This window comes from Notolepis coatsorum, assembly GCF_963971535.1.
Source record: "Notolepis coatsorum genome assembly, chromosome: 4".
Lineage (NCBI taxonomy): Eukaryota > Metazoa > Chordata > Actinopteri > Aulopiformes > Paralepididae > Notolepis > Notolepis coatsorum.
Window position 1 is genome coordinate 706668 of NC_140168.1, and position 26967 is coordinate 733634.

The 26967-nt window shown below is 52.5% G+C and overlaps 1 protein-coding gene across 1 annotated transcript in view; it reads right to left on the bottom strand.

The window, feature by feature from the left end:
* The window catches only part of hspg2 (heparan sulfate proteoglycan 2), a 103632-nt gene extending 77967 nt beyond the window's left edge, over positions 1-25665 (bottom strand). Inside the window, exons 1-8 of the mRNA XM_084313299.1 lie at positions 25496-25665; positions 16812-16862; positions 14433-14558; positions 12332-12532; positions 8887-9006; positions 6873-7004; positions 3378-3522; positions 805-959 (exon numbers count right to left, since the gene is read on the bottom strand). Coding sequence (XP_084169425.1) covers positions 805-959; positions 3378-3522; positions 6873-7004; positions 8887-9006; positions 12332-12532; positions 14433-14558; positions 16812-16862; positions 25496-25664 — 1099 coding nt within the window. The 5' untranslated portion in view covers position 25665. The remainder of the gene's footprint in view (positions 1-804; positions 960-3377; positions 3523-6872; positions 7005-8886; positions 9007-12331; positions 12533-14432; positions 14559-16811; positions 16863-25495) is intronic.
* Positions 25666-26967: the final 1302 nt, after the last annotated feature.

Below are 26967 nucleotides of genomic sequence, written 5' to 3' on the forward strand. Positions count from 1 at the left end.
GGAGAGGAAAAGGAGGGGAGATGGTAGGAGGGGAGGACAGAGGACACGGACAAACCATGCTTAGTTTGGGGTTTATTATTCTGTAGCCTATACACTGTAACCATAGCTACCTACCTCAAACTATAGTCTAACCCACATAACTCTGTATGATAGCATGTATAATAATGCTGTATATACTGTACATTAGGGGTGTAAAGGTACACCGTATCCGTACCGAACCGCTTCAGTACTGGACCTTAGGTTCAGTACGGCTGTGTACTGAACGAATACAACGGGTACGTTAACCACTAACGACCTACCGCACGTGATTTAGCGTAGCCTCATAGTGTGGCGAACAGCCCTACAGGTACAGTTAGTTAACTGCACACTACATCACCCCTGAGTGGAACATGGAAAGCCAAACTTTCCCCCCCCACTGTACCGAAAACCCGTAACCGAACCTTGACTTCAAAACACTACTCCTCACCTTCAAAGCCCTCCAGCTGCCACAGCCCCCCCCCCCCCCCCCCCCCTACCTGACTGACCTCCTTCACCCCTACCGCCCCCACCCGTTCCCTCCGGTCCTCCTCCACTGCCTCCCTCACCGTCCCGTCATCCAAACTTAAAAACGTTGGTGATCAGGCCTTCTCTCGCACTGCACCCCGACTCTGGAACTCCCTCCCCCAGTCCATCAGAGACTCCTCCCCCTCACTCTCCACCTTCAAATCCCGCCTCAAAACCCACCTGTTCCCCTAGCCTTCAACCCCCCCCACCCATAACCCCCCCCCCTCCTACCTGTTTGATTATTATTGTTATGATTATCACCTGAGCCTCTGTGGGTGAGCGTCAGTACTCCGTCTGGGATGCCGAACACCAGGCCCTTGGCGTTGATGGCCTCGCAGGTGTACGCCCCCTGGTCCGCCTCCTTCACGTCCCGGATGGTCAGCGTGCCGCGGCCGCCCTCGCTCTTCATGGAGACCCTGGAGCCACGGGGCGCGCGGTGATGATGATGAAATACAAGAGGAGGGGCTATTTAGACACAGGTCATCATCACACAGGGAGGGGCCTCGCTGTCTGTTCCAAGATGGACGCCTACAGTACGTCTCGTGCCCGTGCTGAGATACATGGTCTCTCTCTCTCTCTCTCTCTCTCCTCTCTCTCTCTCTCTCTCTCTCTCTCTCTCTCTCTCTCTCTATCTCTCTATCTCTCTCTCTCTAGACCATCGTGTCTTTTCAGTGCTGTGTGTAGACCATGATACTCTCTCTCTCTGTCTCCATCTTTCTCTCTGTCTTTCTCTCTCTCTCTGTCTCCATCTTTCTCTCTGTCTTTCTCTCTCTCTCTGTCTTCTCTCTCTCTCTCTGTCTCCATCTTTCTCTCTGTCTCTCTTCTCCATTCTGTTTAACTTTCTCTCTCTTCTCTCTGTCTCTATCTTTCTCTCTGTCTCTCTCTCTCCTCTATCTGTTTAACTTTCCCTCTCTCTCTCTCTCTCTCTCATCTCTCTCTCTCTCTCTCTCTCTCTCTCTCTCTCTCTCTCTCTCCATCATGTATTTTCAGTGCTGTGTAGACAAAAAATAATGTACTGCAACTTCTTACTATGACCTCAAGTCTGAAACATATATATAGAGACGATCCATGTCTCGCTGAGCAAGTGTGCACAGATTCCGACCACAGAACTACACCGAAATGAAAGACTGTCACGGTCTGAACTGTAACTGCAAATTATGGAGAATCTTTTTGCAAACTCAAGAGGTCATGAGCGCAACGCCAGACCACAGCCTAACGCAATACTTAGAATCAGAAGCATTAGCTGAAACGTGAGTCACCACTTGACTGCCGTACTGATCTACTGATCCCTACCACAAGAACATCCGTGAAATAGATCATCTCCCCACTTCTCAAAACACATCTGTTCATTCTGGCATACTCACTTTCATTTTAAGTTTATTATATCTGCTCCCCTTATGTAACTCTGTAACTCTATAATACTGTGTTTTTACTGTGTGTAATTGTATTTGTTTTTAACACTTTGAGTGCCAGCCACGAGAAACTCGTTATTTCATGCCATGCGTTGAGTGCCAACGACGAGAAATCTTGTTATTTAATCGTTATTTTTGTTTATTAGCGATTTCCATTCATTTTTCATCAATCTAGCCTCACGTTACCATTGGGGATCTGTCTGAGCTCGAACAGGGAAAATACCGCCCCCTATCATCTCTCCGGATGGTATTGCACCCATTGGATTGGACTGAATGAAATGGATGGGAAAAAAATTATTCGTAATCCACATTTTACTTATCAGGCATGTAACCGGAGACGATCCATTCATTGCCGAGCCGCAGAACAGCGTGGAATATGTGTTTCCAGTACCCAGCGTTGGATCAATAAACGCGATCGATATTTGGAATGGCGATCAGGAATTGTAATAATCTTTTTGGAGAACATCTGATCTGAGGTAAGGAATCTATTTTATCTTGGAATCTTGGGATAATTACATTTTCACCTATATCTCAGCGTGTCCCATATGTGTGTGTGTGTGTGCGCTGATCAGGAAATGGATAATCGATTTTTCAGCCCGCTTCTCTAGCGTGCATAAGTACACATATACTATCGATAATCTAGCGTTTATTTGAAAACGACTCATAAATAGGCCGAAAAATTACAACGTGTTTTGTGTATTCCACCTAAAGGGCGATTCCTGATTTTTCTGGAAGTTTCCAAAAACGAACGTTTTTCAAAATGGTATAAAACGGAAATGAACCGATTAAAAAACGATCCGTTTCGACAATGTTGACTGCAAACAAGTCATTGATAAGCGACGGGCGTATGAGACACATAGCCATAATTTAAGATATAGTTTATGCGTTCACAAATGTGCTCGCCCTCTCATTGACTACAGCGCTGGCACTCAAACGCTAAATCGTGCGCCCCCTGCTGGCACTCAAAGTGTTAACCCTGTACGGCGACCTTGGGTGCTCAGAATAAATAAAATGCATTATTATTATTATTATTACTATAGCCGGCCGCTCTGGCCACATCCGAGAGGGACTCTGAGCAGCGGAGACCACAACGTAAACGGTAAACGGCTCCATTTATACAACAGCTTTTATCCAAATCACTTTACTATTTGTTCCTCACATTTTACCCGTTCACTCACACATTCACACACCGACGGCGGAGGCGACCACGCAAGGTGCCAACCTGCTCATCAGGAGCAGTTAGGGGTTAAGTGTCTTGCTCAAGGACACTTCGACACGCTGCCCGGGTGGAGCGGGAATCGAACCGGGAACCTGCTTTACCCCCCCCCCCCTGCCATGTAACTCAACCACATTCAGAACACCAATGCTAACGCAGCGCATGGTCCGTGACCCCTTCGGACGCCCGCCGGTAAGAGAACCCACCTGCCGCTGGCGGGGATGTGGCCCCAGTTCAGTCTCCAGGTGATGATGGGGGTGGGCACGCCCACGGCCTGGCAGGTGAACGTCACCGTCTCCCCCCGCGCCGCCTGGATGGACTCTTCCGGTGGGCTCGTCACCGAGGGCGGAGCTTAACGTGTCAAAGTGACAGAAGTGAAAGAAAGAAGAGAGAAAACGTTTCAGACGGGGAACACGTTCAGACGCCTGATGTACACGTCTCAGCCGCGCTCTTACAGGAACACGGCGACATGTTGGGAGATGAGCTCACCGTCTTCTCCAGAGAGAAGATAGATACCAGTCTCCTCTCTATGTGTTCAGTAGAAAGCTATCTGGCTGCACGTTAGCCTAGCTTAGCACAATGAATGGAAGCGGACAGTGCGAGTTAGCCTAGGCCTCTCCCGAAGCCTAACCGGTCATGTCCGCTTCCATTCATTCTTTTAAATCCCCAATCTTTGTTTTATGTGGGTATATTCACATCCTTGAAGTGCCTGACGTGTAGATGGAGGCTATTTGGAAATTCCTTAACTCATTGTGCAGGTCAATGTAAACAAACGGTTTTGCAGCTGTAAAATACAGCAACAAAATACAATATAAAAAAACTGATTCACATGTATAGCGTTAGTTCTGACAATCAAAAGCTCAGTCGATTAACTATATAAATAAAAAAGAAAACATGTCTCCATTCTTGTTCTTTTTGTTTTCATGGGGCGACCCATTTGTTTATATTTGGATCACTGATCGGGGCTTTAAGAAGGACGACATGTGACCGGCGTTCGGACGACTCAGTGGAGCTCGTAAACGCTCGAAGGCGGCGGAGGAGATGGACCTGCTTCGCCACGGATGGACAGTTCTCTGTAGGTTCTCACAGGACTGTATGGATCACAGAAGGCTCAGCCTCTCAGTGTGAGAGAGAGAGAGAGAGGATGCATCGCTGCAGATTAGTCACACGCTACAAAGAAACTCAGGGGGAGACCAGAGAGAGAGAGAGAGAGAGAGAGAGAGAGAGAGAGAGAGAGAGAGAGAGAGAGAGAGAGAGAGAGAGACAGACAGACAGACAGACAGACAGACAGACAGACAGACAGACAGACAGACAGACAGACAGACAGACAGACAGACAGCAGAAGAGAAGTCATGAAAGCATGAGAGCAGAGCAGAGGAGAGGAGAGAAGAGGAGAGCAGAGGAGAGGAGAGGAGAGGAGAGCAGAGGAGAGCAGAGGAGAGGAGATGATAGGAGAGGAGAGGAGAGGGAGAGGAGAGGAGAGCAGAGGAGAGGAGAGGAGAGGAGAGGAGAGGAGAGCAGAGGAGAGGAGAGCAGAGGAGAGGAGAGGAGAGGAGAGGAGAGGAGAGGGAGAGGAGAGCAGAGGAGAGGAGAGGAGAGGAGAGCAGAGCAGAGGAGAGGAGAGCAGAGGAGAGGATAGGAGAGGAGAGGAGAGGAGAGGGAGAGGAGAGGAGAGGAGAGGAAGGAGAGGAGAGGAGAGGAGAGGAGAGGAGATCAGAAGAGATGAGAAGAAGGGAGAGGAGAGGAGAGGAGAGGAGATCAGAAGAGATGAGAAGAAGGGAGAGGAGAGGAGAGGAGAGAGGGAAGGAGAGAGAGAGCAGAACTGCAGCAGAGGAGAGGCGAGGAGAGCAGAACAGCAGAGAGGAGAGGAGAGCAGAACAGCAGAGAGGAGAGGAGAGGAGAGGAGAAGAGGAGAGGAGAGGAGAGGAGAGGAGATGAGAGGAGAGAAGAGGAGAGGATAGGAGAGGGAGAGGAGGAGAGAGAGGAGAGGAGAGGAGAGGAGGGAGAGGAGAGGAGAAGAGGGAGAGGAGAGGAGAGGAGATCAGAAGAGATGAGGAAGAAGGGAGAGGAGAGGAGAGCAGAACTGTAGAGGAGAGGAGAGGAGAGGAGAGCAGAACAGCAGAGAGGAGAGGAGAGGAGAGGAGAGGAGAGGAGAGGAGAGGAGAGCAGAACAGCAGAGAGGAGAGGAGAACAGAGGAGAGCAGAACATATGAGAGGAGAGGAGAGCAGGACAGATGAGAGGAGAGGAGAGGAGAGGAGAACAGATGAGAGGAGAGGAGAGGAGGGGAGAGGAAGAGGAGAGGAGAGGGAGAGGAGAGGAGAGGAGAGGAGAGGAGAGGAGAGGAGAGGAGAGGAGAGGAGAGGAGAGGAAGAGGAGAGGAGAACAGAGGAGAGGAAGAGGAAAATGAGAGGAGAGGAGAACAGATGAGAGGAGAACAGAGGAGAGGAAGAGGAAGAGGAAAAGGAGAGGAGAACAAAAGAAAGGAGAGCAGAACAGAGGAGAGGAGAGGAGAGAGGATACCAGAGGAGATGAGAGCAGAGGAGAGGGAGATGGTAGGAGAGGATGAGGAGAGGATAGGAGAGGAGAGGAGAGGAGAGGAGAGGAGAGGAGAGGAGAGGAGAGGAGAGGAGAGGAGAGGAGAGGAGAGTGAGAGGAGGGAGAGGAGGTGGTAGGAGAGGAGAGGAGATGAGAGGAGAGGAGATGGTAGGAGAGGAGAGGAGAGGAGAGGAGAGGAGAGGAGAGGAGAGGAGAGGAGAGGAGAGGAGAGGAAGAGAGGAGACAACAGAACAGAGCAGATGAGAGAACAGAACAGAGCAGAACAGAACAGACAGAACAGAGCAGAACAGAGCAGAACAGAACAGAACAGAACAGAACAGAGCAGAACAGAACAGAACAGATGAGAGAACAGAACAGAACAGAACAGAGCAGAACAGAGCAGAACAGAACAGAACAGAGCAGAGCAGAGCAGAGCAGAACAGAACAGAACAGAACAGAACAGAGCAGAGCAGAACAGAGCAGAGCAGAGCAGAACAGAACAGAGCAGAACAGAGCAGAACAGAACAGAGCAGAACATAACAGATCAGAGCAGAACAGAACAGAGCAGAGCAGAACAGAGCAGAACAGAGCAGAACAGAGCAGAACAGAACAGAACAGAGCAGAACAGAGCAGAACAGAGCAGAACAGAGCAGAACAGAACAGAGCAGAACATAACAGAGCAGAGCAGAACAGAGCAGAACAGCGCAGAACAGAGCAGAACGGAACAGAACAGAGCAGAGCAGAACAGAACAGAACAGAGCAGAACAGAGCAGAACATAACAGAGCAGAACAGAACAGAGCAGAACAGAACAGAACAGAACAGAGCAGAACAGAACAGAACAGAACAGAACAGAGCAGAACAGAACAGAGCAGAACAGAACAGAACAGAACAGAACAGAACAGAGCAGAACAGAACAGAGCAGAACAGAACAGAACAGAACAGAACAGAACAGAGCAGAACAGAACAGAACAGAACAGAACAGAACAGAACAGAACAGAACAGAGCAGAACAGAACAGAACAGAACAGAACAGAACAGAGCAGAACAGAACAGAGCAGAACAGAACAGAACAGAACAGAACAGAACAGAGCAGAACAGAACAGAACAGAACAGAACAGAACAGAACAGAACAGAACAGAGCAGAACAGAACAGAACAGAACTTACTGCAGCCGTACTCGTCGGAGCGGTCCGGGCAGTCGGGCTCCTCGTCACACTGGTAGCTGGCTGGGATGCAGGTCTTGTCGCTCAGACACACAAACTGCTCTGGGGCACATGTGTCTCCAGGCCCCCTGGTGGCTGCAGGGAGGAGGACATCAATAAAGGATCATCTTAACTTATCTTATCTTAACATGGCTGTGATGACATCTCATTGCCCACATGACACACATTACTGGGGTCAGAGCGCAGTGCCCCCCCCCGCAGTGCAGTGCCCCCGGAGCAGTTTTGGGGTTCTGTGTGCCTTGCTCAAGGACACTTAGGCAGGATGGTGGGCACCATGGATGTAATATCAGCCACCCGGCCTTCAGTCACCAGACAGCTGGAATACATCTCCTGTCGGGGGGGCCGGGGATCTAACCCGTGACCAGGGGTGTTAAGTACTCGAGTAATTGTTACAATACTTAAGTACTGTTTTGGGGGGGATTTGTACTTTACTCGAGTAGTATTAGGTTTGTATACTTTGTACTTTTACTCAATTACATTTCAGAGAAAGAAAAAAAAACATACTTTTTACTCCTTACATTTAAAATGCAGACCTACAAAGTACAAAGTACAAATCTCGCAGGTCCAACCATTTTAATTCGTATATGTGTGTTGCTGTGTGGTGCTGATTATGTGTTGTTATTTACCCTGTTCTACTGTATATGTGTTGCTGTGTGGTGCTGATTATGTGTTGTTATTTACCCTGTTCTACTGTATATGTGTTGCTGTGTGGTGCTGATTATGTGTTGTTATTTACCCTGTTCTACTGTATATGTGTTGCTGTGTGGTGCTGATTATGTGTTGTTATTTACCCTGTTCTACTGTATATGTGTTGCTGTGTGGTGCTGATTATGTGTTGTTATTTACCCTGTTCTACTGTATGTGTGTTGCTGTGTGGTGCTGATTATTATCCGTCGATCCCCTCAGAAACAACAAAGCTGAATCCTCTTAAACACGGGGCTAGAGCGGTTCAAGGGAAGGCTGTGTGTTCTGTTCTGTACTGCGTTCTGTTGTTTGTGTTTTTTGAACCCACTGAACTGGGTGGGCGTGTAAATATTATTACTGAGGAATCTCCCTCCCCCCACATCACTGGCATTCTTGAATCCTAGATCAGTGTATCGAACCGCTTACTCACTTTAGACACTTTAACACACTTTATATTCATTAGTAAAGATATTTGCACTAATATTCATACCTCATTGCACCTTACCCTGAGTTTGTACCTTATCCCATGTCTGCATTGTACCTCACTGTTACTCTTTTTACTCTGTATTGTATTTATGTATATTGACTGAACACTTTTTGTTTACGTACTTTTGACTTCTTCTATTTTATACTTTTGATCTATTTTTATCTACAGCACACTCCCAGGGGCTCATACAGTATTCTGTATCTTACTATGACAATTAATAAACAAACTTGAAACTTGAAACTTGAACCACCAACTACCCTGAGATGTATATTGAGGTCATAGGGACAGTCAATGTTACTATGGCGTAGTGGGCAAGGCGCTCACCACGAATGCTGGAGACGCTGGGCTTGCCTGTTCGAGCCCAGCGCTCCACATTGCTTTCAGTTTAGCTGGTCGTCCGTACTAATACACATTGGCCGTATTAGGGGGTGGGAAACTGATGGGTGGGGATCGGGCGTTGTGGACAGCGACTCCTACAGGTCGGTTGGTGCGCCTGCGCAGTAGAATCAGGAAGCGATGGGGGTGGCGCCCCTCCAAAGCGCAGACCCCTGACGCTGAAAGATCGAGCTGCGCAGGTGAAAAGATGCGACTGCTGTTACCTCAAGTACCGGAGGGGACTTGTGCTATGTATGACTTAGTCCACATTGCAGCCGGCTTGTGGGAGGCAAGAAACAGCGTCCGTGACAGGGGAGGGTTGAATTGGATGATACGAAATTGGGATGGGAGAAAATATAGAAAATGGGAGAAAAAGTGGATAAAATAAAATAAAAAAGGTAGGTAACTCACGGCACTCCGTCTCGTCAGAGTTGTCCTCACAGTCGTTGTCTCCGTCGCAGCGCCACAGCTTCAGGGCACAGCGGCCGTTCTTACACTTGAACTCGTTGGGCTCACAGGGCGACGGGGTGCCTGCAGAACATAAAACAGATTGCAGCCAAATAGATATAAACTCACGGTGAGGCATAGAACATTAAAACACATTGTTTTTCACATTAGGATCCAACATCTTAATGGGCCTCTTTGTTTACGCTTTGATTATTATCACCGATACACAATAATAAAATCATGAGACTGGCAGATACACACGGAGACGTTGTCATAGCAGAGGCTGCTGCACTAGTCACCGTGACTCGAGGATCATCATCATCATCATCATCATCATCATCATCATCATCAGCATCATCATCATCAGCATCATCATCATCATCATCATCACCATCATCATCATCATCATCATCACCATCATCATCATCATCATCATCATCACCATCACCATCACCATCATCATCATCATCATCACCATCATCATCATCATCATCATCATCATCATCATCATCACCATCATCTTCATCATCATCATCATCATCATCATCATCATCACCACCACTAGAGTCCTGTACCTCTGGCACTCCGCTTAACCCTTTCACTGCCACACAACAAAGGGTTAACCCTTTCACTGCCACACTACAGACGGTGTTAACCTTCTGTAGTGTGGCAGTGAAAGGGTTAAGGAGTGTGGGTTCTATTCCCGGCACAGTGTTTCCCCGTTCAGCAGGTGCTCTGAAGGGGGCGTGTGGCCGGGGGGCCAAACTGTGACCGTGGGAGGGGAGGGGATCGCACCAGCGCCCCCCCACACGCACACGCCTACGTACGCTCCCCCCCACCCCCCCCCCCCACGCCTTGCGCGCACGAGAGCACAAAACAACCAACCGTCCCGGCGACCCGCAGTGATTATAGAGGCGCTCCTTTCAAGGGCTGGATGGAGGAGCGGAGGGATGGATGGGAGCGAGTGACTGGGAGCGAGTGACTGGGAGCGAGTGACTGGGAGCGAGTGACTGGGAGCGAGTGACTGGGAGCGAGTGACTGGGAGCGAGTGACTGGGAGCGAGTGACTGGGAGCGAGTGAGTGGGAGCGAGTGAATGGGAGCGAGTGACTGGGAGCGAGTGAATGGGAGCGAGTGACTGGGAGCGAGTGACTGGGAGCGAGTGACTGGGAGCGAGTGACTGGGAGCGAGTGACTGGGAGCGAGTGACTGGGAGCGAGTGAGTGGGAGCGAGTGAATGGGAGCGAGTGAATGGGAGCGAGTGACTGGGAGCGAGTGACTGGGAGCGAGTGACTGGGAGCGAGTGAGTGGGAGCGAGTGAATGGGAGCGAGTGACTGGGAGCGAGTGAGTGGGAGCGAGTGACTGGGAGCGAGTGACTGGGAGCGAGTGAGTGGGAGCGAGTGAATGGGAGCGAGTGACTGGGAGCGAGTGAATGGGAGCGAGTGAGTGGGAGCGAGTGAGTGGGAGCGAGTGAATGGGAGCGAGTGACTGGGAGCGAGTGACTGGGAGCGAGTGACTGGGAGCGAGTGACTGGGAGCGAGTGACTGGGAGCGAGTGAGTGGGAGCGAGTGAGTGGGAGCGAGTGACTGGGAGCGAGTGAATGGGAGCGAGTGACTGGGAGCGAGTGACTGGGAGCGAGTGAATGGGAGCGAGTGAATGGGAGCGAGTGACTGGGAGCGAGTGAATGGGAGCGAGTGAATGGGAGCGAGTGACTGGGAGCGAGTGACTGGGAGCGAGTGAGTGGGAGCGAGTGAGTGGGAGCGAGTGACTGGGAGCGAGTGAATGGGAGCGAGTGACTGGGAGCGAGTGACTGGGAGCGAGTGAATGGGAGCGAGTGAATGGGAGCGAGTGACTGGGAGCGAGTGACTGGGAGCGAGTGAATGGGAGCGAGTGACTGGGAGCGAGTGAACGGGAGCGGAGGATGGATGGGAGCGAGTGACTGGGAGCGAGTGACTGGGAGCGAGTGACTGGGAGCGAGTGACTGGGAGCGAGTGACTGGGAGCGAGTGAACGAGTCGATGTGTGTGTGTTTGTTTTTCTCTTCGTGTCTGTGAAGCGCCTTTTGTTACGTCCTGTTTGAACAAGCGGGAAGCGGGACGCGTGCGGATCCCACGGCCGCTACCTGCTCAGGACGACACGTGTTACTCTGCACAGACTCGAGGAGGGCTGCACCATTTTGGGAAATGATCTAATTGCGATTTTCCGGACAGATATTGCGATTTCTTTTTACCTGGGAATCGATACCGGTATCCAACGGTACCTTTTTTTCTGTACTTTACTCTCCCTCTCTGAAGTCTAAACTTCACAACAACACAATCTAAAACCCCTTACCTCCCTCTCCCAAACCGATCTTGTATCTCAATGGGACTTTTTTTTTTTATAAATCGATTAATCGTTTAGCCCTAGACTCGAGGTCCTTTAGAGTTTAGAGGGATCTTAACATTTTATTTTTTACATGATATGAAAGTACAGGTTCATACCTTCAAAATAATCCATCACTTGTACAAATCGTGTGGATACATTTCAATCTACGTCCTATTACGTTAATCATCTACGTGGTATTATTATTGATGATACCACAATCGCGCGTTTTGAGCATGAAAGTAGCCCAAATCAGATTCCATGTGATTTATGTTCTGTGCACACTGTTGTGTGAACGCAGCCTCTGTGTTCAGTGTGTGTTCTCCATACTGACCGCGTGCAGTGTGAACTAGGGCTGTCAAAATTGGCAAAAAATTACATTTGAATATTCCTTCTAAAAAAGGATGATATTCGATTATATTCTAATATCTATTGTTGCACATAATATATATATATATATTTCTTAATACGCTTTTTTGTTTTATTGTTTGTTATTTCCTTTTTCGTTATTGTTGTTGCTGTTACTATGTCCTGTGAAGTCCTGTTTATTGTTGTTATTACTGTATTGTGTAAAAAAATTAATGTAAAAAAATAAATGGATAAAAAAAACTAAAACAAACACAATTCACACAATTCGAATATCAATTTTTTTTTTTTTTTACTTTCTTTTTTAGCGTTTATCGCTTTTCTGGTCAAGCATGACCGACAGAAACAGGTTGAAATGGGATGTAGAGCAGGGGAAGACATTCTGAGAAATGACGGCGGGTCCGGGAATCGAACTCGTGTCCCCCAGATCCGTGACGAGCACGGTTTTCCCCGACGCAGAAATAGCGCAGAGATATGCGGTGAGCTACGGGAGCTCCCCGAATATACATTTTTACAATCGAATGTATGTTTTTTTTAACAATTCGATTATAAATTTGAATATAGAATATCCGTTGACAGCCCTATAGTGTGAACGCTTGCGTGTTCAGCCTCCGTGTTCAGCGCGCGTGTGTGTTGTGAACGTTCAGCGTGTATGTTCAGCGCACGTGTTCTCAATAATACTGACCGCATCGGAACTCGTCGCTGCCGTCCGCGCAGTCCCTCTCCCCGTCGCAGAGGTAGTCGCGGGGGATGCACTCCCCGCTCTGGCAGGTGGCCTGGTCCGCTCGGCAGGGCCCGGGGGGGCCGGGGGGCCGCACCGGCTTCTTGATGGCCACGGTGGTGGTGGTGGGCACGGTGGTGGTGACCTGGCCGGGCCGCTTCGTGTCTGAAAAGCAAGCAAGCGGAACCTCTCTCCGGGTTAATAACCCTTTCACTGTGACAATACAGAAGGTTAGCCCTTTACTATCACACAACCGGCGGCGATGCTCCATCATTAGCATCATTAGCTCCGCAAATGCGGAGCTAATGATGCTAATGATGGAGCATCGCCGTCGGTTGTGTGATAGTAAAGGGCTAACCTTCTGTCGTGTGGCAGTGAAAGGGTTAACACACAGTACTGTCCCACGGGGGGCGTCCAGGTGCCGCACCCCCCCCCCCTCTCTCTCTCTCGGGGGAGACACACAGAAACACACTCTAGCCGACGGTTAGGGCTGCACCACATGTCATCTATTAACATTCAACGCTTCCATTGAAGTATTCGAACGAGCTTCGAATGTCTGTCGTCATATTTTATGATGTAATCAAAAAAAATATCTTAAAAAAATCTTTTTTTTTCTTTTTTAATATCCTCAAACTAAATCCTCAATTCGAATTTTTTCTTTTATTTTTTGTTACATTTTCCCCCCTTCTTTTTCCGTTTTTCTCCCCTCCCAATGTTAGTCGTTATGCCAATTCCCAATCCCCTTCCTCCTGGTCGTTGCGCACTCTACCCCCTACCGTCGGTCTGGGAGGGCGGAGACCAGTGCTTCTCAAACTTTTTCTGTCAGGCCCCCCTTTGGCGGACCAAAATATTTTGGCCCCCCCCCCCCTCGCCCCAACAAAATAGTCATGAAATGGGCCATGTTTAAATTGATTGAAATAACACCAATATCGTGACCTTTCAAATTGGCCCTATATTTTGTTTTCAGAGCTGTCATGGATGAAAAGCCAGCTTCACACAGATACCGCCGGAGACTATCAGATGCTTCCTCCGACACATGTGTAGCCAGCCCACCGCTTCTTTTCACCTGGCAGCGCGGACTCTCACTGGGAGAGTGTAACATGTGGAAGGTCACACTACCTCTCTTAGATCCTTCCCTCGCTGTGCAGGCGCCCCGACCGAACTGTAGGAGTCGCTGTTTACAACGACCAGATTACCACCCTCGCCGGGTTTCCCACCCCGCTAACACTGCCAATTGTGTCAGTATGGACGGTCGGCCAAGCCGGAGGCACCACAGCTGGATTCGATCCCACTGGCTCTGTGGTGGTAGACAGACGCTCAGTCCGCTGCGCTACCCGGCCGTCCTCTCAATTAGAATTTTGAATACATTTGAATAAAGTGATTCATCTGATTAAATTAGTATTTTTTTTTTTATTAAATCAACTTTCTTTAATGAATATAACTCGTCAGTTTCGTCGACATAAATAATCCACTCAGGCTCACGGTTGGTACGGAGGTGATGGTGACGTCTTGATGGAGCGCCGAGCGGAGGCAGACAGGCTACATCATCATTTATGATAAATGACGATAGTAGTATAGTAGTAGTATAGTAGTATAATATTAGTGTAGCCTAATCTTTATCTGCAACTGTGAAGAAGAACCCCATTGGTTTAAACAGAATGAAATATATATAAAAAATAAATATATAAAATATATATAAAAAAATATAAATATATATAAAAAAATTATATATATAAAACAAATTTTTTAATAAAAAATAAATAATTCAAATGTTGATTTAGAATTTGAATGTCAACATTATGAACGAAGCTTCGAAGCTTCGAACTATTCGGTACAGCCCTACCGACAGCAGAAACCCAATCACCATTCCAAGTAGCCCCTTACGTGACTGCGATCTGCAAGCCAGGAAAGCCCCTGGCTTGCAGATCGCAGTCACGTAAGGGGCTACATTCCAAGATGCCTTCAGCCACCACTTCATGCCGATAGCTGAGCGCGTCACACGATCCTATACGCGCCGGTCGACCTTATTAGCGGTTAAAAAAATAAAGAAGAAAGCCACACTCACCACAATCCGTCTCGTCACTCATGTCTCTGCAGTCGGGTCTGTTGTCACACAGGTACTCCATGAGGATGCAGGTCCCGTCTCCACACTTGTGCTCATCCACCATGCAGGGTCTGATGCTGGGAGTTACTGGGGGGGGGGGGGGTTAAAGGTCAAAGACATGCAAGCCCAAACACGACAGGACAGCCAATAAACTAAAGAATTGTTACAATAGCCGATTGTTTTTCCCAATGATAAATCCCTATAGGGGTGGACCTCGCGGGCGCTCCAGAGTGACGTCAGACTACACCCCCCTGTGGCTAAAAGACTTGGAACCCTGCGGTAGCGACTCCTAGCCCCCCCCCGCAGCTGAACGTGGCCACTGTTCCGAGTCGGGACGGCATTCCAGAGCCGGGGAGAGAATTTTGCCCCGAATGCTGAATTCCCACAAAGGTTATAATTAAGGGAGACTTTCTCGGAGCTGTCGGTTGGAGATTTTTCCGAGGATATGGGAGTGGTTTTGAGGATACGATGGTTTCGCTCGAGGTATTAGCAGCTCTGTTGTGTCTGGAGCCCGCTCTCAGGGAGCTTCAGTCTGGGTCAAAGACGGCGTAAAGGCCTGGTGCTGCGGCTACTTAACGTCACCGGTGGTATCCCTTTAGCCACTTTACTCACTTTAGACACTAACACACTTTATATTTATTGGTAAAGAGATTTGCACTACAACTCATACCTCATTGCACTTTACCCCGAGTTGTACCTCATCCCATTTCTGCATTGTACTGTATACTGTATTGTATTGTAACTTGTATTGTATTTTCTACTCTGTATTGTATATTGTATATATGTATATTGAACACTTTTGTTTACACTTTTTGACTTTCTATTTGATACTTTATCTATTTTTATCTAGCACACGCTCAGGAGCATAACAGAGAAAAAAGCATTTCATATAAAAGTATTCTGTATTTTTGTATGACAACTAATAAAGAAACTTGACACTTGAACTTGAAGCGAGTCGGAGATAAATGTTTTGGCGCTCGACGCGTGGCGTGGCGGGGGAGGGGAGAGTTCGGGTGGCGGGGGGGGAGGGTGGAATCAAAAGCTGCTCGTAATTCATGTCAAGAAGCAGCGTTTGTTATCAAACTCATGCCATGCAGAGATCCTCACACACGGCACATTCCACTGGCAAACAGGAAGTAAGCTACGGTGTTTGATATTGAATAAATCATTTTTTATTTTTTTTATCCACTTTTTCTCCCATTTTCTATATTTTCTCCCATCCCAATTTCGTATCATCCAATTCAACCCTCCCCTGTCACGGACGCTGTTTCTTGCCTCCCACAAGCCGGCTGCAATGTGGACTAATTCATACATAGCACAAGTCCCCTCCGGTACTCGAGGTAACAGCAGTCGCATCTTTTCACCTGCGCAGCTCGATCTCAGTGGCGAGGAGTAACGCGTGGGAGGCTCACGCTGCCCCCGACACTTCCTGATTCTACTGCGCAGGCGCACCAACCGACCTGTAGGAGTCGCTGTCCACAACGCCCGATCCCCACCCATCTGTTTCCCACCACCTAATACGGCCAATGTGTATTAGTACGGACGACCAGCTAAACTGAAAGCAATGTGGAGCGCTGGGCTCGAACAGGCAAGCCCAGCGTCTCTCCTAATAAATAATATTATTTTATTGTTCCCCAAAACATTACCGAAAATCAGACAAATAATTTAATTCCACGGTGGTCTCTGCAGCCTTGTTTGTTCACTGTGTCCATGGAAACGATGAACGCAGACGTCTGGTATCCGTACGCAGAACAGACATCGAACTGTCGTCTGATAACTACACCACGGCATAACTCATAAATGTTCAGACACGCTTCATTTGTGGTTATTAGTGACACAATTCAACATTATATAGCCACATTTTCTTTCAACTGATATGGTCGCGGATGTCCCGATTTGTTAAAAAGAAATTAAAAGAGTGTGATCCTTTGCGGTCTCCTTATCGCGCGCCATGGAGCCAAGCGTGGTTCTCGGGACGCGGGGATCGTTATCTGACGTGATGTGTCTAACTCCACACAGGCTCTCACGTGCACTCTCACGTGCACAGCATTCCTCAGTCTCACGTGCACAGCATTCCTCAGACTGCATGAATACGGTGAACGCGTGTCCAAAAGTAAAGGTCTGGCCGTCATAAAGAGAGAGAGAGAGAGAGAGAGAGCGAGAGAGAGAGAGAGAGAGAGAGAGAGAGAGAGAGAGAGAGAGAGAGAGAGAGAGAGAGAGAGAGAGGTCCAAGGTCGCGAGGAGAAGGGGACAGCGGGGCTCTTTTTCGTTCTACAAAAACAAGCTATACGGCAACACTCCACCAGGGGCACCATGCAGCGGGCGTGGCACGGTACAAACCTGCCACTGGCATGGGCATGGGCACAGGCTCCACCGGGGGTAAAGGTTGGGCTACAAAACCAGAAAGACACTGTGTTAAAGGAGACGGCCTGTGCCCTCTGCCAGGACCTCCTCCTCCGTGAGCTTAGTCACCCGCCATCTTGAATAAGAACAAACATGAGGCTGGTATTGCCCTGTGTAAAGACCCCTCCTCACCTTCCCCCAGCCTCCTGAACTGTGTAAAGACCCCCCCTCACCTTCCCCCAGCCTCCTGAACTGTGTAAAGACCCCTCCTCACCTTCCCCCAGCCTCCTGAACTGTGTAAAGACCCCCCCTCACCTTCCCCCAGCCTCCTGCCCTGTGTAAAGACCCCCCCTCACCTTCCCCCAGCCTCCTGCCCTGTGTAAAGACCCCTCCTCACCTTCCCCCAGCATCCTGCCCTGTGTAAAGACCCCCCCTCACCTTCCCCCAGCCTCCTGAACTGTGTAAAGACCCCCCCTCACCTTCCCCCAGCCTCCTGAACTGTGTAAAGACCCCCCCTCACCTTCCCCCAGCCTCCTGAACTGTGTAAAGACCCCCCCTCACCTTCCCCCAGCCTCCTGAACTGTGTAAAGACCCCTCCTCACCTTCCCCCAGCCTCCTGAACTGTGTAAAGACCCCCCCTCACCTTCCCCCAGCCTCCTGAACTGTGTAAAGACCCCTCCTCACCTTCCCCCAGCCTCCTGAACTGTGTAAAGACCCCTCCTCACCTTCCCCCAGCCTCCTGAACTGTGTAAAGACCCCTCACCTCCCCCCAGCCTCCTGAACTGTGTAAAGACCCCCCCTCACCTTCCCCCAGCCTCCTGAACTGTGTAAAGACCCCCCCTCACCTTCCCCCAGCCTCCTGCCCTGTGTAAAGACCCCTCCTCACCTTCCCCCAGCCTCCTGCCCTGTGTAAAGACCCTCACCTTCCCCCAGCCTCCTGCCCTGTGTAAAGACCCCCCCTCACCTTCCCCCAGCCTCCTGCCCTGTGTAAAGACCCCCCCTCACCTTCCCCCAGCCTCCTGCCCTGTGTAAAGACCCTCACCTTCCCCCAGCCTCCTGAACTGTGTAAAGACCCCTCCTCACCTTCCCCCAGCCTCCTGAACTGTGTAAAGACCCCTCACCTTCCCCCAGCCTCCTGAACTGTGTAAAGACCCCCCCTCACCTTCCCCCAGCCTCCTGCCCTGTGTAAAGACCCCCCCTCACCTTCCCCCAGCCTCCTGAACTGTGTAAAGACCCCTCACCTTCCCCCAGCCTCCTGAACTGTGTAAAGACCCCCCCTCACCTTCCCCCAGCCTCCTGAACTGTGTAAAGACCCCTCCTCACCTTCCCCCAGCCTCCTGAACTGTGTAAAGACCCCTCCTCACCTTCCCCCAGCCTCCTGAACTGTGTAAAGACCCCTCCTCACCTTCCCCCAGCCTCCTGAACTGTGTAAAGACCCCTCCTCACCTTCCCCCAGCCTCCTGAACTGTGTAAAGACCCCTCACCTTCCCCCAGCCTCCTGAACTGTGTAAAGACCCCTCACCTTCCCCCAGCCTCCTGAACTGTGTAAAGACCCCTCCTCACCTTCCCCCAGCCTCCTCCCTGTGTAAAGACCCCTCACCTTCCCCCAGCCTCCTGAACTGTGTAAAGACCCCTCCTCACCTTCCCCCAGCCTCCTGCCCTGTGTAAAGACCCCTCCTCACCTTCCCCCAGCCTCCTGCCCTGTGTAAAGACCCCTCCTCACCTTCCCCCAGCCTCCTGAACTGTGTAAAGACCCCTCCTCACCTTCCCCCAGCCTCCTCCCTGTGTAAAGACCCCCCCTCACCTTCCCCCAGCCTCCTGAACTGTGTAAAGACCCCTCCTCACCTTCCCCCAGCCTCCTGAACTGTGTAAAGACCCCTCCTCACCTTCCCCCAGCCTCCTGAACTGTGTAAAGACCCCCCCTCACCTTCCCCCAGCCTCCTGAACTGTGTAAAGACCCCTCACCTTCCCCCAGCCTCCTGAACTGTGTAAAGACCCCTCACCTTCCCCCAGCCTCCTGAACTGTGTAAAGACCCCCCCTCACCTTCCCCCAGCCTCCTGAACTGTGTAAAGACCCCTCCTCACCTTCCCCCAGCCTCCTGAACTGTGTAAAGACCCCTCCTCACCTTCCCCCAGCCTCCTGAACTGTGTAAAGACCCCTCCTCACCTTCCCCCAGCCTCCTGAACTGTGTAAAGACCCCTCCTCACCTTCCCCCAGCCTCCTGAACTGTGTAAAGACCCCCCCTCACCTCCCCCCAGCCTCCTGAACTGTGTAAAGACCCCTCCTCACCTTCCCCCAGCCTCCTGAACTGTGTAAAGACCCCTCACCTCCCCCCAGCCTCCTGAACTGTGTAAAGACCCCTCACCTCCCCCCAGCCTCCTGAACTGTGTAAAGACCCCCCCTCACCTTCCCCCAGCCTCCTGAACTGTGTAAAGACCCCTCACCTCCCCCCAGCCTCCTGAACTGTGTAAAGACCCCTCACCTCCCCCCAGCCTCCTGAACTGTGTAAAGACCCCTCCTCACCTTCCCCCAGCCTCCTGAACTGTGTAAAGACCCCTCCTCACCTTCCCCCAGCCTCCTGAACTGTGTAAAGACCCCTCACCTCCCCCCAGCCTCCTGAACTGTGTAAAGACCCCTCACCTCCCCCCAGCCTCCTGAACTGTGTAAAGACCCCTCCTCACCTTCCCCCAGCCTCCTGAACTGTGTAAAGACCCCTCACCTTCCCCCAGCCTCCTGAACTGTGTAAAGACCCCTCCTCACCTTCCCCCAGCCTCCTGCCCTGTGTAAAGACCCCCCCTCACCTCCCCCCAGCCTCCTGAACTGTGTAAAGACCCCCCCTCACCTTCCCCCAGCCTCCTGAACTGTGTAAAGACCCCTCCTCACCTTCCCCCAGCCTCCTGAACTGTGTAAAGACCCCCCCTCACCTTCCCCCAGCCTCCTGAACTGTGTAAAGACCCCTCCTCACCTTCCCCCAGCCTCCTGAACTGTGTAAAGACCCCTCCTCACCTTCCCCCAGCCTCCTGAACTGTGTAAAGACCCCCCCTCACCTTCCCCCAGCCTCCTGAACTGTGTAAAGACCCCTCCTCACCTTCCCCCAGCCTCCTGAACTGTGTAAAGACCCCTCCTCACCTTCCCCCAGCCTCCTGAACTGTGTAAAGACCCCTCACCTCCCCCCAGCCTCCTGAACTGTGTAAAGACCCCTCCTCACCTTCCCCCAGCCTCCTGAACTGTGTAAAGACCCCTCCTCACCTTCCCCCAGCCTCCTGAACTGTGTAAAGACCCCTCCTCACCTTCCCCCAGCCTCCTGAACTGTGTAAAGACCCCTCCTCACCTTCCCCCAGCCTCCTGAACTGTGTAAAGACCCCTCCTCACCTTCCCCCAGCCTCCTGAACTGTGTAAAGACCCCTCCTCACCTTCCCCCAGCCTCCTGAACTGTGTAAAGACCCCCCCTCACCTTCCCCCAGCCTCCTGAACTGTGTAAAGACCCCTCACCTTCCCCCAGCCTCCTGAACTGTGTAAAGACCCTCACCTTCCCCCAGCCTCCTGCCCTGTGTAAAGACCCCTCACCTTCCCCCAGCCTCCTGAACTGTGTAAAGACCCCCCCTCACCTTCCCCCAGCCTCCTGAACTGTGTAAAGACCCCTCCTCACCTTCCCCCAGCCTCCTGACCTGTGTAAAGACCCCTCACCTTCCCCCAGCCTCCTGAACTGTGTAAAGACCCCCCCTCACCTTCCCCCAGCCTCCTGAACTGTGTAAAGACCCCCCCTCACCTTCCCCCAGCCTCCAGCCCTGTGTAAAGACCCCCCCTCACCTTCCCCCAGCCTCCTGCCCTGTGTAAAGACCCCCCCTCACCTTCCCCCAGCCTCCCTGTGTAAAGACCCCTCCTCACCTTCCCCCAGCCTCCTGCCCTGTGTAAAGACCCCCCCTCACCTTCCCCCAGCCTCCTGCCCTGTGTAAAGACCCCCCCTCACCTTCCCCCAGCCTCCTGCCCTGTGTAAAGACCCCCCCTCACCTTCCCCCAGCCTCCTGCCCTGTGTAAAGACCCCCCCTCACCTTCCCCCAGCCTCCTGCCCTGTGTAAAGACCCCTCACCTTCCCCCAGCCTCCTGCCCTGTGTAAAGACCCCCCCTCACCTTCCCCCAGCCTCCTGAACTGTGTAAAGACCCTCACCTTCCCCCAGCCTCCTGAACTGTGTAAAGACCCCTCCTCACCTTCCCCCAGCCTCCTGAACTGTGTAAAGACCCCTCCTCACCTTCCCCCAGCCTCCTGAACTGTGTAAAGACCCCCCCTCACCTTCCCCCAGCCTCCTGAACTGTGTAAAGACCCCCCCTCACCTTCCCCCAGCCTCCTGAACTGTGTAAAGACCCCTCACCTTCCCCCAGCCTCCTCCCTGTGTAAAGACCCCTCCTCACCTTCCCCCAGCCTCCTGCCCTGTGTAAAGACCCCCCCTCACCTTCCCCCAGCCTCCTGAACTGTGTAAAGACCCCTCACCTTCCCCCAGCCTCCTGAACTGTGTAAAGACCCCCCCTCACCTTCCCCCAGCCTCCTGAACTGTGTAAAGACCCCCCCTCACCTTCCCCCAGCCTCCTGAACTGTGTAAAGACCCCCCCTCACCTTCCCCCAGCCTCCTGCCCTGTGTAAAGACCCCCCCTCACCTTCCCCCAGCCTCCTGAACTGTGTAAAGACCCCCCCTCACCTTCCCCCAGCCTCCTGAACTGTGTAAAGACCCCCCCTCACCTTCCCCCAGCCTCCTGAACTGTGTAAAGACCCCCCCTCACCTTCCCCCAGCCTCCTGAACTGTGTAAAGACCCCCCCTCACCTTCCCCCAGCCTCCTGAACTGTGTAAAGACCCCTCCTCACCTTCCCCCAGCCTCCTGAACTGTGTAAAGACCCCCCCTCACCTTCCCCCAGCCTCCTGCCCTGTGTAAAGACCCCTCCTCACCTTCCCCCAGCCTCCTGAACTGTGTAAAGACCCCTCCTCACCTTCCCCCAGCCTCCTGAACTGTGTAAAGACCCCTCCTCACCTTCCCCCAGCCTCCTGAACTGTGTAAAGACCCCTCCTCACCTTCCCCAGCCTCCTGAACTGTGTAAAGACCCCCCCTCACCTTCCCCAGCCTCCTGAACTGTGTAAAGACCCCTCACCTTCCCCCAGCCTCCTGAACTGTGTAAAGACCCCTCCTCACCTTCCCCCAGCCTCCTGAACTGTGTAAAGACCCCCCCTCACCTTCCCCCAGCCTCCTGAACTGTGTAAAGACCCCTCACCTCCCCCCAGCCTCCTCCCTGTGTAAAGACCCCCCCTCACCTTCCCCCAGCCTCCTGAACTGTGTAAAGACCCCTCCTCACCTTCCCCCAGCCTCCTGCCCTGTGTAAAGACCCCTCACCTTCCCCCAGCCTCCTGCCCTGTGTAAAGACCCCCCCTCACCTTCCCCCAGCCTCCTGAACTGTGTAAAGACCCCTCCTCACCTTCCCCCAGCCTCCTGCCCTGTGTAAAGACCCCTCACCTTCCCCCAGCCTCCTGCCCTGTGTAAAGACCCCCCCTCACCTTCCCCCAGCCTCCTCCCTGTGTAAAGACCCCTCCTCACCTTCCCCCAGCCTCCTGAACTGTGTAAAGACCCCTCCTCACCTTCCCCCAGCCTCCTGAACTGTGTAAAGACCCCTCACCTTCCCCCAGCCTCCTGAACTGTGTAAAGACCCCTCCTCACCTTCCCCCAGCCTCCTGAACTGTGTAAAGACCCCTCCTCACCTTCCCCAGCCTCCTGAACTGTGTAAAGACCCCTCACCTTCCCCCAGCCTCCTGAACTGTGTAAAGACCCCTCACCTTCCCCCAGCCTCCTGAACTGTGTAAAGACCCCCCCTCACCTTCCCCCAGCCTCCTGAACTGTGTAAAGACCCCCCCTCACCTTCCCCCAGCCTCCTGCCCTGTGTAAAGACCCCTCACCTTCCCCCAGCCTCCTGAACTGTGTAAAGACCCCTCCTCACCTTCCCCCAGCCTCCTGAACTGTGTAAAGACCCCTCCTCACCTTCCCCCAGCCTCCTGAACTGTGTAAAGACCCCTCCTCACCTTCCCCCAGCCTCCTGAACTGTGTAAAGACCCCTCCTCACCTTCCCCCAGCCTCCTGAACTGTGTAAAGACCCCTCCTCACCTTCCCCCAGCCTCCTGAACTGTGTAAAGACCCCTCACCTTCCCCCAGCCTCCTGAACTGTGTAAAGACCCCTCCTCACCTTCCCCCAGCCTCCTGAACTGTGTAAAGACCCCCCCTCACCTTCCCCCAGCCTCCTGCCCTGTGTAAAGACCCCTCACCTTCCCCCAGCCTCCTGAACTGTGTAAAGACCCCTCCTCACCTTCCCCCAGCCTCCTGAACTGTGTAAAGACCCCCCCTCACCTTCCCCCAGCCTCCTGCCCTGTGTAAAGACCCCTCACCTTCCCCCAGCCTCCTGAACTGTGTAAAGACCCCTCCTCACCTTCCCCCAGCCTCCTGAACTGTGTAAAGACCCCCCCTCACCTTCCCCCAGCCTCCTGAACTGTGTAAAGACCCCTCACCTTCCCCCAGCCTCCTGAACTGTGTAAAGACCCCTCCTCACCTTCCCCCAGCCTCCTGAACTGTGTAAAGACCCCTCACCTTCCCCCAGCCTCCTGCCCTGTGTAAAGACCCCTCCTCACCTTCCCCCAGCCTCCTGAACTGTGTAAAGACCCCTCCTCACCTTCCCCCAGCCTCCAGCCCTGTGTAAAGACCCCCCCTCACCTTCCCCCAGCCTCCTGCCCTGTGTAAAGACCCCCCCTCACCTTCCCCCAGCCTCCTGCCCTGTGTAAAGACCCCCCCTCACCTTCCCCCAGCCTCCTGAACTGTGTAAAGACCCCCCCTCACCTTCCCCCAGCCTCCTGAACTGTGTAAAGACCCCCCCTCACCTTCCCCCAGCCTCCAGCCCTGTGTAAAGACCCCCCCTCACCTTCCCCCAGCCTCCTCCCTGTGTAAAGACCCCTCACCTTCCCCCAGCCTCCTGCCCTGTGTAAAGACCCCCCCTCACCTTCCCCCAGCCTCCTGAACTGTGTAAAGACCCCTCCTCACCTTCCCCCAGCCTCCAGCCCTGTGTAAAGACCCCCCTCACCTTCCCCCAGCCTCCTGCCCTGTGTAAAGACCCCCCCTCACCTTCCCCCAGCCTCCTGCCCTGTGTAAAGACCCCCCCTCACCTTCCCCCAGCCTCCTCCCTGTGTAAAGACCCCTCACCTTCCCCCAGCCTCCTGCCCTGTGTAAAGACCCCCCCTCACCTTCCCCCAGCCTCCTCCCTGTGTAAAGACCCCTCCTCACCTTCCCCCAGCCTCCTGCCCTGTGTAAAGACCCCTCCTCACCTTCCCCCAGCCTCCTGCCCTGTGTAAAGACCCTCACCTTCCCCCAGCCTCCTGCCCTGTGTAAAGACCCCCCCTCACCTTCCCCCAGCCTCCTGCCCTGTGTAAAGACCCCCCCTCACCTTCCCCCAGCCTCCTGCCCTGTGTAAAGACCCTCACCTTCCCCCAGCCTCCTGAACTGTGTAAAGACCCCTCACCTTCCCCCAGCCTCCTGAACTGTGTAAAGACCCCTCCTCACCTTCCCCCAGCCTCCTGAACTGTGTAAAGACCCTCACCTTCCCCCAGCCTCCTGAACTGTGTAAAGACCCCTCCTCACCTTCCCCCAGCCTCCTGAACTGTGTAAAGACCCTCACCTTCCCCCAGCCTCCTGAACTGTGTAAAGACCCCTCCTCACCTTCCCCCAGCCTCCTGCCCTGTGTAAAGACCCTCACCTTCCCCCAGCCTCCTGAACTGTGTAAAGACCCCTCCTCACCTTCCCCCAGCCTCCTGAACTGTGTAAAGACCCTCACCTTCCCCCAGCCTCCTGAACTGTGTAAAGACCCCTCCTCACCTTCCCCCAGCCTCCTGAACTGTGTAAAGACCCCTCACCTTCCCCCAGCCTCCTGAACTGTGTAAAGACCCCTCCTCACCTTCCCCCAGCCTCCTGAACTGTGTAAAGACCCCTCACCTTCCCCCAGCCTCCAGCCCTGTGTAAAGACCCCCCCTCACCTTCCCCCAGCCTCCTGCCCTGTGTAAAGACCCCCCCTCACCTTCCCCCAGCCTCCTGAACTGTGTAAAGACCCCCCCTCACCTTCCCCCAGCCTCCTGAACTGTGTAAAGACCCCTCACCTTCCCCCAGCCTCCTCCCTGTGTAAAGACCCCCCCTCACCTTCCCCCAGCCTCCTGAACTGTGTAAAGACCCCCCCTCACCTTCCCCCAGCCTCCTGAACTGTGTAAAGACCCCTCACCTTCCCCCAGCCTCCTGAACTGTGTAAAGACCCCTCACCTTCCCCCAGCCTCCTGAACTGTGTAAAGACCCCCCCTCACCTTCCCCCAGCCTCCTGAACTGTGTAAAGACCCCTCCTCACCTTCCCCCAGCCTCCTGACCTGTGTAAAGACCCCTCACCTTCCCCCCAGCCTCCTGAACTGTGTAAAGACCCCTCACCTTCCCCCAGCCTCCTGAACTGTGTAAAGACCCCTCACCTTCCCCCAGCCCCCCCTCACCTTCCCCCAGCCCCCCTCACCTTCCCCCAGCCTCCTGAACTGGAAGCCCTGTGTAAAGACCCCTCACCTTCCCCCAGCCTCCTGAACTGGAAGCCCTGTGTAAAGACCCCTCACCTTCCCCCAGCCCCCCTCACCTTCCCCCAGCCTCCTGAACTGGAAGCCCTGCACGGACGTCACGTAGGAGGCGATGGCGCCCTCCTTCACCACGCTGTACAGCACGCTGCGGATCTCCTCGTCCTTGTTGTTGTAGTCGGAGCCCACGTCCAGCTCCACGAACATGTCCACGCCGTCGTCCCGGATCATCTTCCTGCAGGGGGACAGGTGAACAGAGGGACAGGTGAACAGGTGAACAGGTGAACGGGTGAACAGGTGAACAGGTGAACAGGTGAACAGGGGACAGGTGAACAGGACCTCAGGGGAACAGGTGAACAGGTGAACGGGTGAACAGGTGAACGGGTGAACAGGTGAACAGGTGAACAGGTGAACAGGGGACAGGTGAACAGGACCTCAGGGGAACAGGTGAACAGGTGAACGGGTGAACAGGTGAACGGGTGAACGGGTGAACAGGTGAACAGGTGAACAGGTGAACAGGTGAACAGGTGAACAGGTGAACAGGTGAACGGGGGGACAGGTGAACAGGTGAACAGGTGAACAGGTGAACAGGTGAACAGGTGAACAGGTGAACAGGGGACAGGTGAACAGGACCTCAGGGGAACAGGTGAACAGGTGAACGGGTGAACAGGTGAACGGGTGAACGGGTGAACAGGTGAACAGGTGAACAGGTGAACGGGTGAACAGGTGAACAGGTGAACAGGGGAACGGGGGAACAGGTGAACGGGTGAACAGGTGAACAGGTGAACAGGTGAACAGGTGAACGGGTGAACAGGTGAACAGGTGAACGGGTGAACAGGTGAACAGGTGAACTTCAGAGAGTGTCGGGTGCAGAATGGTTGAAAGAGGGGCGTTAAGATGCTCAAAAGCTAGTTAATTTTTTCTTAATTTATTAATAATTGCTTTAATATTATCAGTTTAATATTGTGCCTTTCCACCATTTCTTCAGGAGTTTACACTTTTTTATAATTGATCATTTATTCGGTGGACCATTGCTATTATTTCTAAAAGCACCTACTAGGTACTCTGTTAGAAGCAATTTGACAAAAGAAGCACAACATTGACAGACTTAACTAAACATTATTCTCTTTAACCCTAACTAACCTTACTGTCATGCACTTGTCCTAATAAACTAACCTACACTGTAGCACTCAACACTTTGATGAACATTGTTACTCAGCTGATAGAGTTGTACCTTCCTTCCTGATGACCTGTCGTACAGAACTTGTAAGTGGCTTTGGATAAAAGCGTTTCAGCTAAATGACTAAATGTAAAATGAGACCAATAGAAACAGTAAACAGTGACGCCTGCAGATTCCACAGATTAACAGAAAATAATCATAAGCATCAACGTTGAGGGCCGAATATTTCATTCCCATAAGAGGTGTGGGGGGTTAAGGGGGGTAGAGGGGGGGGGGGGGGTAGTGGACCTGAACATTAGACAGGGGGGGGGGGTTAGTGGACCTGAACATTAGACAGGGGGGGGGGGGGTTAGT